At 45.1% G+C, this 17000-nt stretch overlaps 1 protein-coding gene across 4 annotated transcripts in view; it reads right to left on the bottom strand.

Annotated features, from left to right (window-relative positions):
• The window catches only part of dlc (deltaC), a 21746-nt gene extending 5561 nt beyond the window's left edge, over nucleotides 1-16185 (bottom strand). For all 4 annotated transcript variants that reach the window (XR_006054751.1, XM_005929356.3, XM_005929357.3 and 1 more), the window contains exons 1-7: nucleotides 15960-16185; nucleotides 15512-15754; nucleotides 15219-15276; nucleotides 14695-14952; nucleotides 13509-13697; nucleotides 7856-8025; nucleotides 6631-6850 (exon numbers count right to left, since the gene is read on the bottom strand). Coding sequence is in view for 3 of the 4 variants with exons in the window: in XM_005929356.3 (XP_005929418.1) it covers nucleotides 6631-6850; nucleotides 7856-8025; nucleotides 13509-13697; nucleotides 14695-14952; nucleotides 15219-15276; nucleotides 15512-15754; nucleotides 15960-16010 (1189 nt within the window). In the remaining variant the exon portion in view is untranslated. The remainder of the gene's footprint in view (nucleotides 1-6630; nucleotides 6851-7855; nucleotides 8026-13508; nucleotides 13698-14694; nucleotides 14953-15218; nucleotides 15277-15511; nucleotides 15755-15959) is intronic.
• Nucleotides 16186-17000: the final 815 nt, after the last annotated feature.

Below are 17000 nucleotides of genomic sequence, written 5' to 3'. Positions count from 1 at the left end.
ACACACACACACACACACACACACACACACACGGCTGTCAGCTACAACATTAACACTACTGACAGAGAATAAAAAACATTATCTAGCATCTAAACACTCGTGTCTCACCAAAACCATTTTGCATATTAGGTCAGGACAGTTGCTCGTAGCGACGACACTCCCCGGAGGCAGCGGTCTCTACAAACATCCCAGTGTCCGCCACAGGACACGTCCATCCCTAATGAGTCAAGTTTCTTCAAACAACCCAAAACTATTTGTCGGAAATACTTCTCTACGATATCTGGTGCTCTTCTGACTCTTTACGGCAGCAGCAAAGATGCAAACCTGTTGTGGGAAAGAAGTCAAGTTTATCCGCCTCCTTTATTAACACAAGAATGCTTTCATACTGTTTTTGATAACTCTCCTATCCCTCAAACTTTCTCACAGACGTTCTCTGAGGTGAGGATATGTTTATCTCCACAGCTCTAAACAGCTCAGACATCTTGCCTGCCTGACAAGGGCACGATATCCCCAGACGTCCCCAACCCCCCAGATGTAAAACAGTCGATTGCACATTAAACACGCTGAATTAAATCACATGAAATACTGTGCAAAAGTCTTGAATTATCCAAATTTCCTTGTGTTTTTTGGGGAGTTTGTCCGGTTCCAGCCTGACCTCTCTGTGCCAGCTTCTGTAACGTCTGTGAGGATCTTCAGGAACAGTTCTCCAGATGTCCTGAAGGATTCAAAGCTTTTCTTTCTGCCTTTTGTTCTCCTCTCTGTCGGGATGATCCCAAACTGAGGTCCAGGCTCTGGGGAGGCCGACCAGTGACTGATCAGATGTGTGTTTTTCCATGAAGGAATGGTTTTACTGTATCGGCCCTGTGTTTGAATCATCACTGTGCTGAAAAATGAAGCCGTTAGCAGACAGACGGTTTCCAGGTGGTACTACACGGTGGAAGAAAATCCGATGGTTCTTTTTCAGAGTTCATAGTTGCATAAAGATCTGCAACACCACTGACCACAGCCCAAATAATACAGAGCCTCTACCGTGTCTCTCCCGACCTCTCTGCATACCGACCTGATCCTGCAGCATCAGGATGACCGCGACCATCATCCCGACACACCGCACACCATGACGAGACACGTCCGGCTGCTTGGAAATCACTTTTTTCACCCCCAAATATTTTTATGTCAAAATGTGAAATCTTTGATTGAACTAAAGAAATGGAAACAACTGATGTGTGTTTATGACAGGCTGCTGGTAACAATGAGCCTAAAGATACAATTTCACAGTGGCTAAGTTGTGTGTTATACGTACACGACACCGGTTCGCTCGTTAGGAGCCTTTGTGTCATCAGGTACAAGATCAGGACAGAACACGAGTGAAAACGTGGCCAGTGTGTAAAAATCTGTACACTCAGGTTCTGTGTAAGCAAACGATAAAGACGTGACTGACTCAAGACTTTTGCACAGTGCTTTAAGTATATGATGAGGTTACATCACAGTTTAATTAGTGATATTTGCGACATTTGAATATTCAGCGTGTATATGACTGAATACTATCAGTACCAGAAAGCCTGAATCAATATTTATGATCAACTACAGTTGAACTATTATGGATTATTGATCTGGAGCAATTTGAAGTTCTGGACACAAATAAGAGAAAATAATACTGATAAGAATAAACTGCTTGAAAAGAGAAATGAAAACTTTCACTGTGTTTCCTGGATCGTTTGCATTAACTGACTTCTCAGGAATCACACACACGTCTGCGGATATTTGCGTGCCACTATGAGCCGACTTTATGGTTATCTTGCTGTTGTGAAGCTCTGGTCTGCATTTCCAGGAAGAAATGAGCCGTGGATGAAAACTCTATCAGACTGTTAACAGCTGGCAGCAGAGCTGGACTCTCGACAGAGTCGAGTGCAATCAGGTAGGTGAACAAAAGGACGAGCTCGTCTCCAGAGCTGCTGCGAAAACAGGTTTGTTTACGGCAACGAGGACACAGTGTTTGTAATTGTGCGGGAGGTGACGAGACATGTTCGAGAGCTCCCGCCAAGCAACACACACACAGCACTAACACCACTCGCAGGTGGAGCGGCTAACGTTGATTATGCTGACCAAGCGCACCCTCGTCATTGCAAAGACGCCCCCAGATGGCAGCAGCCAAGTCTTCTGGGTACCAAACGGATCTAAACGAGGTCCAGGACACTACAGGACGCTACAGGACACTACAGGACGCTACAGGACGCTCAGCCACACGTCCTGAATCCATACCCTGATCATTAGCAGCTGCTTTGGTGGTCCGAGTAGGGATCTACGCAAAGCCTGGCACTCGTCCCGACACATGTCTTTGATTGCAAGCGTTTAAAGATCGCAGGTCCACGTCTGTGTACAGTTACTGGTAGAAACGTTTAACTTTGCATCATAAATTGTGCTCAGAGCAGAAAGGACTCAACATTTTCCAAACACTGGAACAATTCAGTGCAGGGTTGACGAGTGCTTGCAAACTTTATTGTAAAAGCCGTGCGACATGCACAACAGTCATGCTAACCTGCTTCCACTCATGCCTGCAGTGAGAGACGGTCTTCAAAATAAACTTTGGCTCAAAAGCCAGCGACAGACAGATATGACCATCGTGAGGGCAGGTGGAGGAAGAACAGAGCTACTAATGTGCTTTTAACTCTGTGAAGCTGATGAAAATCGACATGTCTGCAGCTGCATTGTTGGCGCTACAGTCATGGCAACATCAAAGCTCTAAATCGCGTTAAGGAGCTCTCAGCCTACGTTAGGCTGCGGGTAATAAAGCTCATGTCATGCTTCATCAACTGAAATATAAACCGAGAAGCATAAGCAGATGTTTTATCCGCTTCTATCCTTCGTTGGCAGCAGAGAAATATTTGGGTTCACAACAAGAACAACAAATGACAACATAACGATTCCCAGGAAGAGTCGGGACTGGTAATTCATGTTCTATCACATCTGAAAGGCTCGCTGTGAGGTTTACAGGAGTTTAGCTCTGATTCTCCCCACACCAGCCTTCGCACTCTGGGCAAGACTAAGCCGAGCCCCAAACGAGTCGCTGCAAATGAATGCATTTCATCTAAGCATGCAAATTCCAAATATTCATATTCTGAATATGAATTTACCGGCTCCAGAACCTGATACGATATGAGTGATGTTATCAGTGCTGACCGGGAAACTGGGAACCAGCAAAATAAACAAAGGTGACTTTGTTCTGCTCCAACACAAACATCAGGCCTCGTCTCAGTAATGCTTTTTATATTTCTGTCATGTAGAGACGAGAGACCGTTAACTGTAATGGAAAGCTGCAGCCAGACAGGTAGGTGTCACCAAACAGTAACATCATTTGCTCTTTTTTGTGTCTTGTTACCAAAAACACCTCAAACCTGAACTCTACCACAGCTGTGCAGTTTAGAGCAACACGCTGCTGATCAGAAGACAGATTAACATCCCAGTGACGCAGATGATGCACTGAGATTTGATTTTCCTGAGGCTGTCCCTGCACTTCAGGCCACATATACCAGCTGAGAAGTCAACCCTCTGATGTCTGAATCATCCTCGGTGACCTCAGCGCCAACCCGAGTCATCAAAATATCAGGAAACAAAGAAAATGACCGTTGGAGCTGAAACGCTTCAAAACCTCAGCAGGTTACGCGAGCTGTAGCAGCCATGTCTAAAATATGCACTGATATCTTCAAGCTCACACGGCGCCTACAAAGCACCGAATCTGCAACTAGTTTTTATTTAGACGAAAACTGTAAGACTGTGTTGACTCCGACAGGAGCGACCTTTCACTCAACCTGACTGCTGACAACGAAAGTAAACACAATGAAACTGAACTGGTTGAAACTCTGGTGCATTTCTGTGTGTTGTGGTTGTTTCACGTGTCATTATTTAATCATTACTGCAGCCTGTGCACTGTGGGACATTGATTTATAGCAGTATTTAAATTAAAGTTTAACTGATGCACGGCCCAGCCTTTGGGATGTCGAGGCTTTAAGCCAAGGCCACCAACGCAAAGCCACTGCAGTAAAATCATCAGAGCTGAAGATTCGCACAAACAGCAGGTGAGAAAAAGCACCAAACTCTGATAAGCTGAGAAGCATTCAAAGAATCTGCACGTAATAAAGAAAAGCAGCCAGACTGGACACATTCCTGCAGCTCAGTCCCTCTTTACACTTTGAGCTGCAGCGATCTCATTCAGAGACTTCGGCTGCTATTTTTAGCTGCACAGACGCCAACGCTGGTTAGCGAACAAATCGGATATTAGTTTCACGGATTAAACACGCGTGAGTGCGCATTTACTGCATTGTTTACATGGATGTCAGCCACTTGCACGTCTGAACTGCACAGGCACAGAGTATCTCAACTTTCTATCAGCTTTTCCTGCTCCCAACGTGTTTTGAATGCACTGATAGGAGGCTGCTGTTACGTGGTTCAGTCTTATCTGGCAAGTACAAACAGGACTGTTGGAACAATAAAGCCGAGCCTGCTGTTCTGTTTGTATTCAGTTTGCAGCAGCAGCTCAGAAAGCACGCGATCGATCAGACAGACCGGGCGCACGAGAAAATAAACCAGCACGACCGTCTTTGTCCTTTACCAGAGCGTGTCCCTCTCCACAGCCACCTCTGGAACTCCCACAGTGTGTGAAACATGCCTGTGATTGGCTCACACGCAGACCAGGTGAAAATGCAAACGTGAGCCCTCTCTCTCGTTACATTTGTTTCTGAGGAAAGTTCAAAAATGGTATTAAGTCATAATATCTGCCTGGTTCTGTTCATTGTATAAAAGTGGTTAATGGGGACCTAATAAGATTTTTAACAGTGATGTTTTCGACGTATGTTGTGGCGTCAAAACTTCACTAGGAATGCACGAGTCCCTGCAAACACACACGTGCACGTCTATGAAGGCGTTTGAATGCAAAGGTATCTCAATGTTTCACACACAATTATAAACTGTGTGTGTGTGTGTGTGTGTGTGTGTGTGTGTGTGTGTGTGTGTGTGTGTGTGTGTGTTAGCAGAGACACAGCAAAGTCACAGTTTTCTCTGATGACTCATGCGATGCTGTGATGATGCTTCAAAAGCCTGGGCAGCTGCTTCCACCAGTTCCTCACTGACCTGCTTCTTCTCAGGAACGTATTTTGAAGTATTTCGCTGCTTCTATTTATTCTGTCCTTTGACTTGCATGACTTATTCCAAATGTATCTGCAGAGGAGCGAACGCAGCAGCGTGCATCGTGTCACCACGGCACTGAATTAAAAGTAAGTGTTGCTCCACATGTGTGAATTCTGAGAGGTCTGTCAACTATTTCCTGTTAATCATCAAGCCGACTGTTTACAGGAGGCTAAACCAACCCTTGGACCACAGGTGTCGAACTCCAGGCCTCGAGGGCAGGTTTGAGACGTAACCTTGATACAGGACAGCTGATTTAAATGGCGAAATTAGCTCCTCAACATGTCCTGAAGTTCTCCAGAGGCCTGGTAATGAACTAATCATGTGATTCAGGTGTGTTGACCCAGGGTGAGATCTAAAACCTGCAGGACTCCGGCCCTTGAGGCCTGGAGTTTGACACCCCTGCCTTAGACGGTGCCCAGGAGCTCCTGAGGGGCTCTGCTGGTGACCCTGAACACATGCTGAATCCAGCTGCCAGGCTGAGCCGATGGAACTTTGATATATTCGATTTTTATTACCAAAAACGTGAAAGTTTTATTTTTACGCCTTATAGCTCATGAAAACCAAAATTCCAGTATCTCAAATTATTAGAAATATTTCAGGTTTGAGTCGTTCACTGTTGGAACAGCATAAACACCGTGCAGCTTTTGGTCTAGTTGACTACATGCAAACTCAACCGTGGGGACGACTGTTGACCTGGACTGAGCTGATCCTCAAGGAGCCAAATTTCTCTTTTCACTGAAGTAAGTTTTGCATTTTATTTGGAAACGAAGGTCCTGGAGGAAGTCGGAGACACAGAATCCAGGGGTCTGAAGTCTAATGTCAGGTTTCTGTGATGGTTTGGGGTGTCGTCCAAAATCGGCGCAGCCATCTACCAGAAGATGCTAGCGCACTTCATGCTTCCAACTGCTGACGAGGTTTGCTAACCACGACAGGAACACGAGACGCACCCGACAGGAGCTGGTGGCCGTCACAGCTTCAACAACGCCTGAGCAACAACACGCTCGCCATGTCCACGACACACTGATGCAGCGGTTCGTGGTAATGGGACTCCAACCACGTGTGTGAATCAACTGCTATCAGAAGTCTCTGTATGCAAATCTTTATTTATATACATTCTAATAATATGAGATACAGTGCTTTAGATTTTCATGAGCTAAAAGCAGTAAAAAGCTTTCAAATATGTGACTTTACATGTAATAGATAGAGAGTATATGAAATCTGCAGCCTTGTGGATTCGAGCCCGTTTGGGGTGGTCAGCCTGGAGGTCTGAGGGTCGTTCTGGCCCTGTGTGAACAGTCTGTGGCCAAACATCATTCAAAGAGAACTTAAAACGTACTAGGATAACATAGAAAGCGTAACTGTGAACTTTAGCATGGTTAGAGATCAGACGGCACTCTCTGTGTTTCTGATGATGTGAAGTGCATGAACTGGGCTACACTCGACTGGTACCGTTAGTGCAGGGGCTGCTGCTGCTGCATCGATCCATCCTCTTCTCACAGTTGGAGCCTGTGAAGTTGGACGGGCAGCGGCAGGTGTACCCGCCGGTGTCTTCCTGTATGCAAGTGCCTCCATTAAAGCACGGCCCGTCAGCGCACCTCATGGCGCTGATCTCGCAGCTCTTCCCGTAGAAACCCTGAGGGCACGTGCAGGAGTAATCGTTCTCCGAGTCCTGGAGGAGAGACAGAGGAGAAGAACAAGGTGAGGAGGCGACAAGCAAAGCTGCGTGTGATTCTGATTCTGCAGCATCGGTTAGCAAAGGTGCGGCCTGCTGCGAGCAGTTAGTGCAGGTTATAGTTCGGTGAACTATTACATCATCAGCAAAATCACACGGACTTTGCACCAGCGATCCGCACCGTTACCCCTCTGAGGTATAAGCACTGTCAGAATCAGCTCTGTGAACATTAGTGTGAGTTTTTGTTTAAGATACTATTTTAATTTATCAGAAGGTTCAATAAACAGCACTGATGAATGAAACATTTACTGACAATTACTTCATGCTTCAGGCTCCCTAAAAGATGATGATGAGCGAACAGTGTTAACACTAAGTTCTAAACCATCATCACCAACAGCCCCATTCCCCTAACCTGACCCCGACCCCGACCTTTACCTCAGTTGTGGAGAAAAACGCTTTATTGGAAATGCACACCAGCTGATTACTCTTTGTTTTTTCCTCCCTGATTGCTAAGACTTTGCACAACAAGATTTGGATTAGCGTGACTGTTACGACTGAGTGTGCAGGTGCTCCTCTGTGATTGGTGCATCCAGGGTGGATGGATCGTACCGACTGGCTAACAACCGGGAGGCAGCGCATAAGAAGACACCGCCAGGGACTGCCAGGTGATTCATCCTCGGCCCGACCCAACCGGCAGACCGTTCACTGTGTCACTATGTTGGTTTAATGTAGGAGCATGTAGGGGTGGACCGCCTTTTTGTTGTGGTCTGGCCGCGCCTAGACGGGCCATAACAGTGACCATCAGTGACCTTTGACCTCTCAGGGCTAACAGCTTGACATCCAGTCCGACTGTGTCTGGCATTTTTGTTCCAACATGCTACTCCGCCAGGAAACGCTCTATCCTGCACGTGAGAAGCTGGTAAAGTTGGGAGTTACTTCCTAAACGATCTGAAGAGTTAAAGAAAAGGAGGTTTGGCTGCACCGAGCCCGTTGCTGACTTACGTTGCAGCTGCCGCCGTTCCTGCAGGGGTTGCTGTCGCACTCGTTGACTTCGACCTCGCAGTCTTTGCCGGTGTAGCCGGGCCGGCAGGCGCACGTATAGCTGCCCTCGCCGGTGTTGGTGCAGGAGGCGCCGTTCTGGCACGGCTTGTGGTTGGTGCAGTAATTCAGGTCTGCAGTGAAGAAAGAAGATTACAGGAAACGGGAAACAACAACATCCACAACAAGAGACGAGGCAACTGTGGCGTCTGCTGTTTTAGTGTTTTGATTGTTACCATAATCCATGTCGGTGTCGGTGCTGTGCTTTTGGAAACCGAATTTCCCAGAGGAACCCACCCGAGGGATTAATAAAGTTTTATCTTATCTTTGGTGTTTGAAAGTCGAACTCAAAACCACAACAAAATCCCCTCAGTGCCACTAAATTAAAGTGTTTTGGTTTTGTTATTATGATTGATATTTCTAATTTCACACAGACACATCTGTGGAGTTCCCTGTTCACAATGCGATTCATGTGTTTTCTTGCAAACATAATTCACGAGTCCAGCTCATCTCTGCAGCGACAGATGGAGCTGCTGTAAAACACTAAACATGTTTCTGTTTGAAATGCTAAAACCAGCTGACACAGTTGGAAACTGTCGCATTAACCACGACAGCAGCAGGCAGGTAATTTAACATTTACAATAATATTTATTCTACTGCTACTATTCTGCTGCAGATCTCAAACACAGATCCACGTAACCCTAATCAATCAGCAGGTGATTGGTGATGTATCTTAGAGGTGAGAGGTTTGGTTAAGCTGACAGTTTACTGTTCAGAACGGGAAAAGCAAAAATGTTCAGGACTTCATTTGAAATGCAACATGTAGTTAAGTTTTAGGTACCTGAACATTTTTGAGTCTACTGAACAACCACTTTAAAGCAATAACTGGTCCAAGAGGAGATCAAAAGACACATTTGCTAAAATTAAGTCTCCGAGTAATTATCCATAACCAGAATGCAAATAATGTAAACCCTGAGCGGTGCATGTAGAGGCAAAAAGAAAGTTTGCCATGTGAGCTGTTATTAGATTACTTGGATCAATGCGAGTGATCGGTGTGTGAACATATGTACAAAAAAGGAAAATAAAAGGAAAGGCATTAAGGAAAATGTAAAAGGACTCAGGATGGCGCCCTGAGGTGCCCCGCTTCAGCTCAAACACAATGCTGTCGACCTCGGTGCCTTTGCCTAAAGGTTTACTTTTATAAATGATCAAATGCTGCTGAGGAGCAAATCCTCATTCCCAGGGTGCCAAATCCTGCCGTTAAAAGTTCAAATAGAGGACTCCGTGTCCTCTGTGCTCGGCGTCATCGATGGAAGCAACAGTGGGACTGTTTTTCTCCCAGCTCGTCACATATGGATGTCCGGTCAGGCACCAGCAGTGTCACGTCTGAGGGGAATATTAGAAATGGCTTTTCTACCATCCCACCACCGCCACCCTCCCACTGCCCTGTCTGGACTTTGTGGGAAGAAAAACATATTTATTGTTCATGTTTTGGTTATACTGGCCCAACATAACCGTCTTCATTTAAACACAGTACATGTGGCTTTTTTCTGCATACATGCAGATGACACACATAAAAACATCCCCTCATAAAGATCTGTTATCAAATGTGGAAATTTGTCTTTAATGTGTTCAACCTTTAACCTTGAATCTATTGATATTCTGCAGACGAGCAGGGTCAGAGGTCATACCTCTGCATGGCAGCACAGTTCTCAGTTCTGGGATTTAAAAACCGCTGTGGCCAAAAGTTTGTGTCACCAAAGACAAAACTGAATGTTTAAATTCTTTATATGAAATGTTCATGATTACTCTTCACTGCGTCACAGCAAAAACAATCATCTGAACTGAAGGTTCAGCAGCAAAGTGCATGAAACACAACATTTGTGTGGCTAACCTGCTGTGGTGCGTGGCTTTAAAGAACCTGCGTATAAAGTAATCATTGTTACAGTCACTTAAAAACTGTTATTGGCTCATAAAACTAAACCAGCAGCTTATTTCTAAAGATTGTCAGAAATGTATTTAGAGCTGCTGACACGATGTCTGCAGACATTTCAGCTAAAAGTCTCTGAAACAGAAAATAACTGATGCGGTGAACCAAAAGCTTGTCTGCAAAGGGGTTTGCTTCCACACGAATGCAGCCCTCATTTCACATCAGCCCCAAGCTTCTTCTATATTGTGAATAAATTGCATCATATCAGGTCATTTAAAGTGACAAATTAATCTGATCTTAGTTAGTCAGACGCCTCCGGCATCAGAAACGATGGTTAAAAACAGCTCTACACTTCCTTAAACTAAAAATAAAACATCTTTAAAGAGCACTCTTGGTTTTTACTTGCTGTTCGATGAGAGTTATGAAATAAATCATAGTTTCAGCTAAAATGCGTCACTGTGGGAGGGCAGTAACAGCTGACGTACAGGCAGAAAAACACCTCATAGTGAAATAAATCAGCTTCACCAGGCCCGGCCCTAACCAATCTGGCGCCCTAGGCAAGTTTTTAGGTGGCGCCCCCCTACATCGGCAGTGTAGTGTATGTACTCACAAGAAACCGAATAGCTTTGTCTTTGACCTTTTTTTTTTTACTTAAAGAAAGCAAATTCACAATCAGAATAATTAACAAGATAAAAAAATATATGAATAAATAAATGAATACAAAAAATAAAAAATGAATATATGAAATACAATAAATTTTACATACATAAACACAATAAAACGTGTCAACAAGTTGGATAAAATAAATTAAAAATACAATATAAATAAGGCAACAGGAACACCGCTTGATGCTGCTGCAAAACTGGTGGGTTGTGCTGCTGAGGTGGAGGCAGCAGCGGTAGATGTGGTAGATGGCCCAGGGGTGGGATTTAGAAACTTCAACAGTGCATCTGAAGAGAGGAGTATGTGACACCACTGAGTATTAAAGTCTAATAATAAAAACATATGATTCCAGGAATAAAATGAAATGATATAATATAAATGAAAAACCAAAGAGATATATGTATGATGTTAACTGATATGCAAATTAGATTAGATTCAATTTATTGTCATCATTACAGTGAAATGCTGAATAGCAGAATGCAAAGTAACAGTATAATATCATATGAGAATGTTATGTTATGATTATCTTTGACCGAATCACAGCAGTGCTCATATTAAAAAACAGCATTCCCTCTCATGTGATATTGCTTAATTAACATTAATGATGTGCACTTTAACAACTAGGCTTACAACTATAATATATACAGGGGTGGAAAAGTGACTATTACCTGCAGGGTAAACGTTAGCTAACCAGAAGGCAATAACAATGTAAACAAAAAACACCTGCTTAAAAGATGAATACAAATGAGGAATGGTGGGAAAGGTGCTGTAATTACCTAACGTTACATTATTATTTTCCATAACAATTTAGCCCCCTCCACAATATTAACTGACGTTAAAACAGTTAACTAGCTATTTATTGATTAGCAATTAGCGAATCATGTAACATTAGCTTAATGCTAAAACTTTAGGTTACTATCACATTCAGACAAATAATTTCATGTAGGCTAACGTTACCTACCTCTGTCTTTGTCTCGTTTCTCCTCCTCTTCTTTTTTCTTCCCTGGCCACCTGACAGTTTTGGCCGTTTTGACATCTTGTGTTGATTTTTTGATGTGGTGACGTCCAAAAGGAACCATGATACGGGAAGGGAGGGGGCGCACCGTGCGGGAGGCGGGGGGGGGGGGCGTAATGTTGAACCAGGGCCGGCCCGTGGCATAGGCCGTATAGGCAAATGCTAAGGGCGCCGTCCATCAGGGGGCGCCACGCCAGTGCCACAAATGTTGAAAAAAAAAAAAGTTGGTACTATTATTTCTAAATACAAAAAATAATCCCACGTTAATTAAAATGCAAAGTAAAGCTTATTTAATAGAAATATTATTTGTTACAACATTACGCCCCCCTCCCCGCACGGTGCGCCCCCTCCCTTCCCGTATCATGGTTCCTTTTGGACGTCACCACATCAAAAAATCAACACAAGATGTCAAAACGGCCAAAACTGTCAGGTGGCCAGGGAAGAAAAAGAGAAGAGGAGGAGAAACGAGACAAAGACAGAGGTAGGTAACGTTAGCCTACATGAAATTATTTGTCTGAATGTGATAGTAACCTAAAGTTTTAGCATTAAGCTAATGTTACATGATTCGCTAATTGCTAATCAATAAATAGCTAGTTAACTGTTTTAACGTCAGTTAATATTGTGGAGGGGGCTAAATTGTTATGGAAAATAATAATGTAACGTTAGGTAATTACAGCACCTTTCCCACCATTCCTCATTTGTATTCATCTTTTAAGCAGGTGTTTTTTGTTTACATTGTTATTGCCTTCTGGTTAGCTAACGTTTACCCTGCAGGTAATAGTCACTTTTCCACCCCTGTATATATTATAGTTGTAAGCCTAGTTGTTAAAGTGCACATCATTAATGTTAATTAAGCAAATCACATGAGAGGGAATGCTGTTTTTTAATATGAGCACTGCTGTGATTCGGTCAAAGATAATCATAACATAACATTCTCATATGATATTATACTGTTACTTTGCATTCTGCTATTCAGCATTTCACTGTAATGATGACAATAAATTGAATCTAATCTAATTTGCATATCAGTTAACATCATACATATATCTCTTTGGTTTTTCATTTATATTATATCATTTCATTTTATTCCTGGAATCATATGTTTTTATTATTAGACTTTAATACTCAGTGGTGTCACATACTCCTCTCTTCAGATGCACTGTTGAAGTTTCTAAATCCCACCCCTGGGCCATCTACCACATCTACCGCTGCTGCCTCCACCTCAGCAGCACAACCCACAGTTTTGCAGCAGCATCAAGCGGTGTTCCTGTTGCCTTATTTATATTGTATTTTTAATTTATTTTATCCAACTTGTTGACACGTTTTATTGTGTTTATGTATGTAAAATTTATTGTATTTCATATATTCATTTTTTATTTTTTGTATTCATTTATTTATTCATATATTTTTTTATCTTGTTAATTATTCTGATTGTGAATTTGCTTTCTTTAATTAAAAAAAAAAAAGGTCAAAGACAAAGCTATTCGGTTTCTTGTGAGTACATACACTACACTGCCGATGTAGGGGGGCGCCACCTAAAACCTTGCCTAGGGCGCCAGATTGGTTAGGGCCAGGCCTGGTTGTAACAAATAATATTTCTATTAAATAAGCTTTACTTTGCATTTTAATTAACGTGGGATTATTTTTTGTATTTAGAATTAATAGTACCAACTTCTTTTTTTTTTTTTCAACATTTGTGGCACTGGCGTGGCGCCCCCTGATGGACGGCGCCCTTAGCATTTGCCTATACGGCCTATGCCACGGGCCGGCCCTGAGCTTCACACTGTTTTCCTGAAAGTTTAAATCGTTGCCAACAAACTGGGTGAATCTTTTTGCAGCTCTGAAAGTGTGTGGATTTATTTCAATAAACAGAAAAAGGAGAAGTTACAAATCAACCGCAGCGTCGGTTTGTTGTGGGGGCGGGGTGGGGGTATGCTTGAACCTGCAAAGGAAACACTCAGCTGCCCGTTAACCCCACCGGGGTGACGCACCCGCAGGTTTAAACCCACCTTGGTCGCAGTACAGGCCGCCCCAGCCCTCCCTGCAGTCGCACTGCCAGGGCAGCTTACAGGTCCCGTGTTTGCAGCCGGGGTGTCGGACGCACTCGTCGCAGCTCTTGCCCTGCCAGCCCTGCTGGCACACGCACTCCCGGGGAGACTTGCAGAAACCATGCTGCTCACTGCACCCTGCACAGATGGCTGATGGGAGGAGGAGGGACGCAGGGAGAGGAAGGTCAAAGAACGCAAGAAAGAGAGGGAAGGGAGGAAATATTATCATGACTGTGTGTGTGTGTGTGTGTGTGTGTGTGTGTGTGTGTGTGTGTGTGTGTGTGTGAGAGAGAGAGAGAGAGAGACAAAACAGCTCCTCACCCGTCTAAGGGACTCCTCCTTAAACTCACACACGGTCACGATTACATGACTGCATCACGTTAACTTTCTTTAATTTCCTGGAGACTCACTTTAACCTGGACCTGCCGAAAGCTCACCTTAAAACTGAATGAATAAACACACACACACACACACACACACACACACACAGCTCCCCTACAAGTGCTTGTTAAGTGCTGAACGAAGCAGCTGGCCCGCACAACAAAAGCAACACATGCTGTCTCCTTTCACGCAAGGCAGCACACATTAAGCTGCAGCGCGTGTCCCCTTAAAGGCGGGCGGGCCGGGGGCCGACTGGGGGCCCATTGTTGATCTCAAAACAAAAGGAGCAGACCCCAGAGGCACACATGCACGCACACACGCACGCACACTGGAAACGACATAAGCTCTAACATCTCTTTTTTGTCCCCTGCAGCCACCAGGGCCAGCGGTGGCACTGACAACTGCTTGACTTCACAATTTCAAGGCCGCCAAGGGTCCCATTCTTTACCCCCCCCCCTCAGCAGGAGAAACGTTAGAATAAAAAATGGAGGGAGCTCAGGAGGAGGAGTTGCACTACTGGCACTACTGTAAGAAAACAAGAGATCGCTCCTGATTTGGAGCCAGTTTTGTTGCATCATTGAACGTTTTTAGTATATTTTCGTGAGACTGGAGCCGTTAAAACCAGCTTTGCTCAGCGTGTGACTCTGGGTGTAATCTTAAGTGAGAAGGGCACCAATGACTCTCCTCAAATGATCATAAGCAGTAAAATTACACCTTAAAGGACAATTTCTGTTGAATTGCTGAAAGCATCACAGAGGACACTCACCCACTGTGCAATACTCTCCTTTCCAGCCCTCCAGGCAGTTAATCTTCCCTTCCTTGTCACAGGTGTAGTGGCCGAAGGTGTCGTTGCGTGGCCGGCAGTAGGCGGAGCAGGCCTCCCCGTGGTAGAACTCCTTGCACAAGACGTGGTAGGAGTAGTGGAGCTCGCTCTGGTTGCTGGTGTTCTCGCCCTTGGTCCAGTCCTCTCCAACCCTCAGCTTGTGGCGGGTGGCCAGCCGGCTGATCAGGTTGTTCGGATTCTCTGGTTGGAAATTCATCATCATCATCATCATCATCATCATCATCAGACAAAAACACCACTCGTGTTTTTAATTATGTTCGTCTGTGGCGATGGTAAACATTAACAAATAATAGTTTTAAGTGTCTTTATCTGGTGCTTGTTGATGTTCACAGGTACGAATCACGAGTGGATTCTCTGTGCGGGAAGATGAACTGTGAGCATGAGACTTGATTGTGTGAACTGTCGCCACCTGCCGGTGAGCCGGCGGCGATGCGTCGGGAGTTTACCTGTGGACCGTCCTGGAGCGTCCGCCTTCCAGGCTTCAATGATCAGAGAGAACGTCCCCTGAAAGTAACCGGGAAAGGAAACATCTTAGTTAGTTAGATGTTAGTAGACGTGGAGGGAAACGGCACATTTGAGTTTGCTTTGTCTTTCTGAGGCTTTTGAGAAAAGTTTCTTCTTCTCTGGATGTTTGTGGCTGAAAACCTTTAAGATTTCAAGAGCAATAAAGAAATAACTCCTTTAGTGCATTCGCTGCGCTGCTGTCACGCCTGAAACACGCGTGACTGTCGTCACTTACCGGCCACTTGAAGGGAATCTGCACTCTTATGGGCTCTCTCTCGGAGATGGAGTTGGAGTCGGCGTCGAAGACATCCGTGAACGCTTCGCCGTACGTGCACGGCGGCTCCGGCTTAATAACGTTCTGCGAGTGTTGGAGGCACACGCGGAAAAAAATCAGGCAGTCCTCAGACTTTTGGCCACAGATGCCGCTGGAGCTGGTGAAGGAGTCGATCTTGAGCTCGAAAACTCCGGCGGTAAGAGCCTGAGGGGGGCAAAGAGAGGAGAGGGGTCACCTGGTGCAAAGACGCACACGAATTCATCACTGCAAAACGGCGCACGTCTGCATCACAAACCCGACGCGCGCGGTTTCTGCAGCGCAGCGTGTCCGAAACACGTAAGACAACAGTTTAACAAAAGCATCAACAAAGCCCCACGCCCCCGTGGGTCCCGTGAGCGCTGTCACTCACCGTCTGTGCCAAGGCGAGCAGCAGGAGACACGGCAGCAGCGAGCGTGCCATGGCGCGTCCACAGGTCCAGTGCGTAAAGTCCAAAGGATCCAAAATCAAACGGAGAGACGAAGAAAAACCTCCAGAAAGAGCGGGCAGTGTGCGCGTGTCCGCGGTGTGCAACCCGAACTGAAACAAAGTTTAATCCGCTCCGCGCTGAACTCTGGACCGCAGCTGTCGTCCCACCTCCTTTATACCTCAGGAGGAGGGCAGGAAGGAGGTGCGTCGACTGCAAGGAGGGAGGGCTGCTGTGCTGATGTTTCTGTGAAATGAGTTTAGAACGAAAGAAAAACAAAAGCAGCAGTGAGTGAAACTCCCCATGCCGCGCGCCGTTACGCACGCTTTACGCGTTCTTTTAACTTTTTATTTTTCAGGCGCTTCTTTTCTCCAGCGCTGCGAGAACACGAAGCCTGAGCCACTCAGATTATACAGATTTCCAACACTCTGTGTGACGATGTCACGAGGGACGGGGGATGCTTTGATTGGCTTTCACCAGCTGATGGGGCAATTACGCAGCAAAGTGCCAGGAGCCAAACGCTCACGACGGAGGCGCTGCTTTTACTGCCTCTGTGACGTCACAAAGTGTCCGCAGGTATTTACCTTCTGCGGTCAGCACGCTGAGGCAGTGAAATGTGCTGTGGAAGTGAAACTACCTCTCCGCGCACACCACACGCGCCTCTCCTGTCGCGTGCCGTCCCACGAGTGGGGAGGAAGACTGAAATTATGGTGGGTGGTTTTGAAGCTCTGAAGCGCGAAACAGCGAAGCCAGAAGAACCTGAACGTGGTCCTGTCAAGTTCTTAGTGTGGCAGGATTAAATCACCACAACTTATCCTGACACGTCGCCTGAGATTTTTATATTCAGAGGTTGAGTTTAAAATGCGCGAAACTTTTGTTTGATTTAGAGCTGCTGAAACCAATAAAACCAACAAATTCAGCTGTTTGTCCGGAATTGGACTGATGTGTTTCACAGTTTTTTATATTTGCAGATTAAAGATATCTGC

The sequence above is a fragment of the Haplochromis burtoni genome, unplaced genomic scaffold (genome assembly GCF_018398535.1).
Source record: "Haplochromis burtoni strain Fernald_Lab_line unplaced genomic scaffold, NCSU_Asbu1 Contig_123, whole genome shotgun sequence".
Taxonomy (NCBI): Eukaryota; Metazoa; Chordata; class Actinopteri; order Cichliformes; family Cichlidae; genus Haplochromis; species Haplochromis burtoni.
This window is presented reverse-complemented; position numbering and strand designations above follow the sequence as displayed.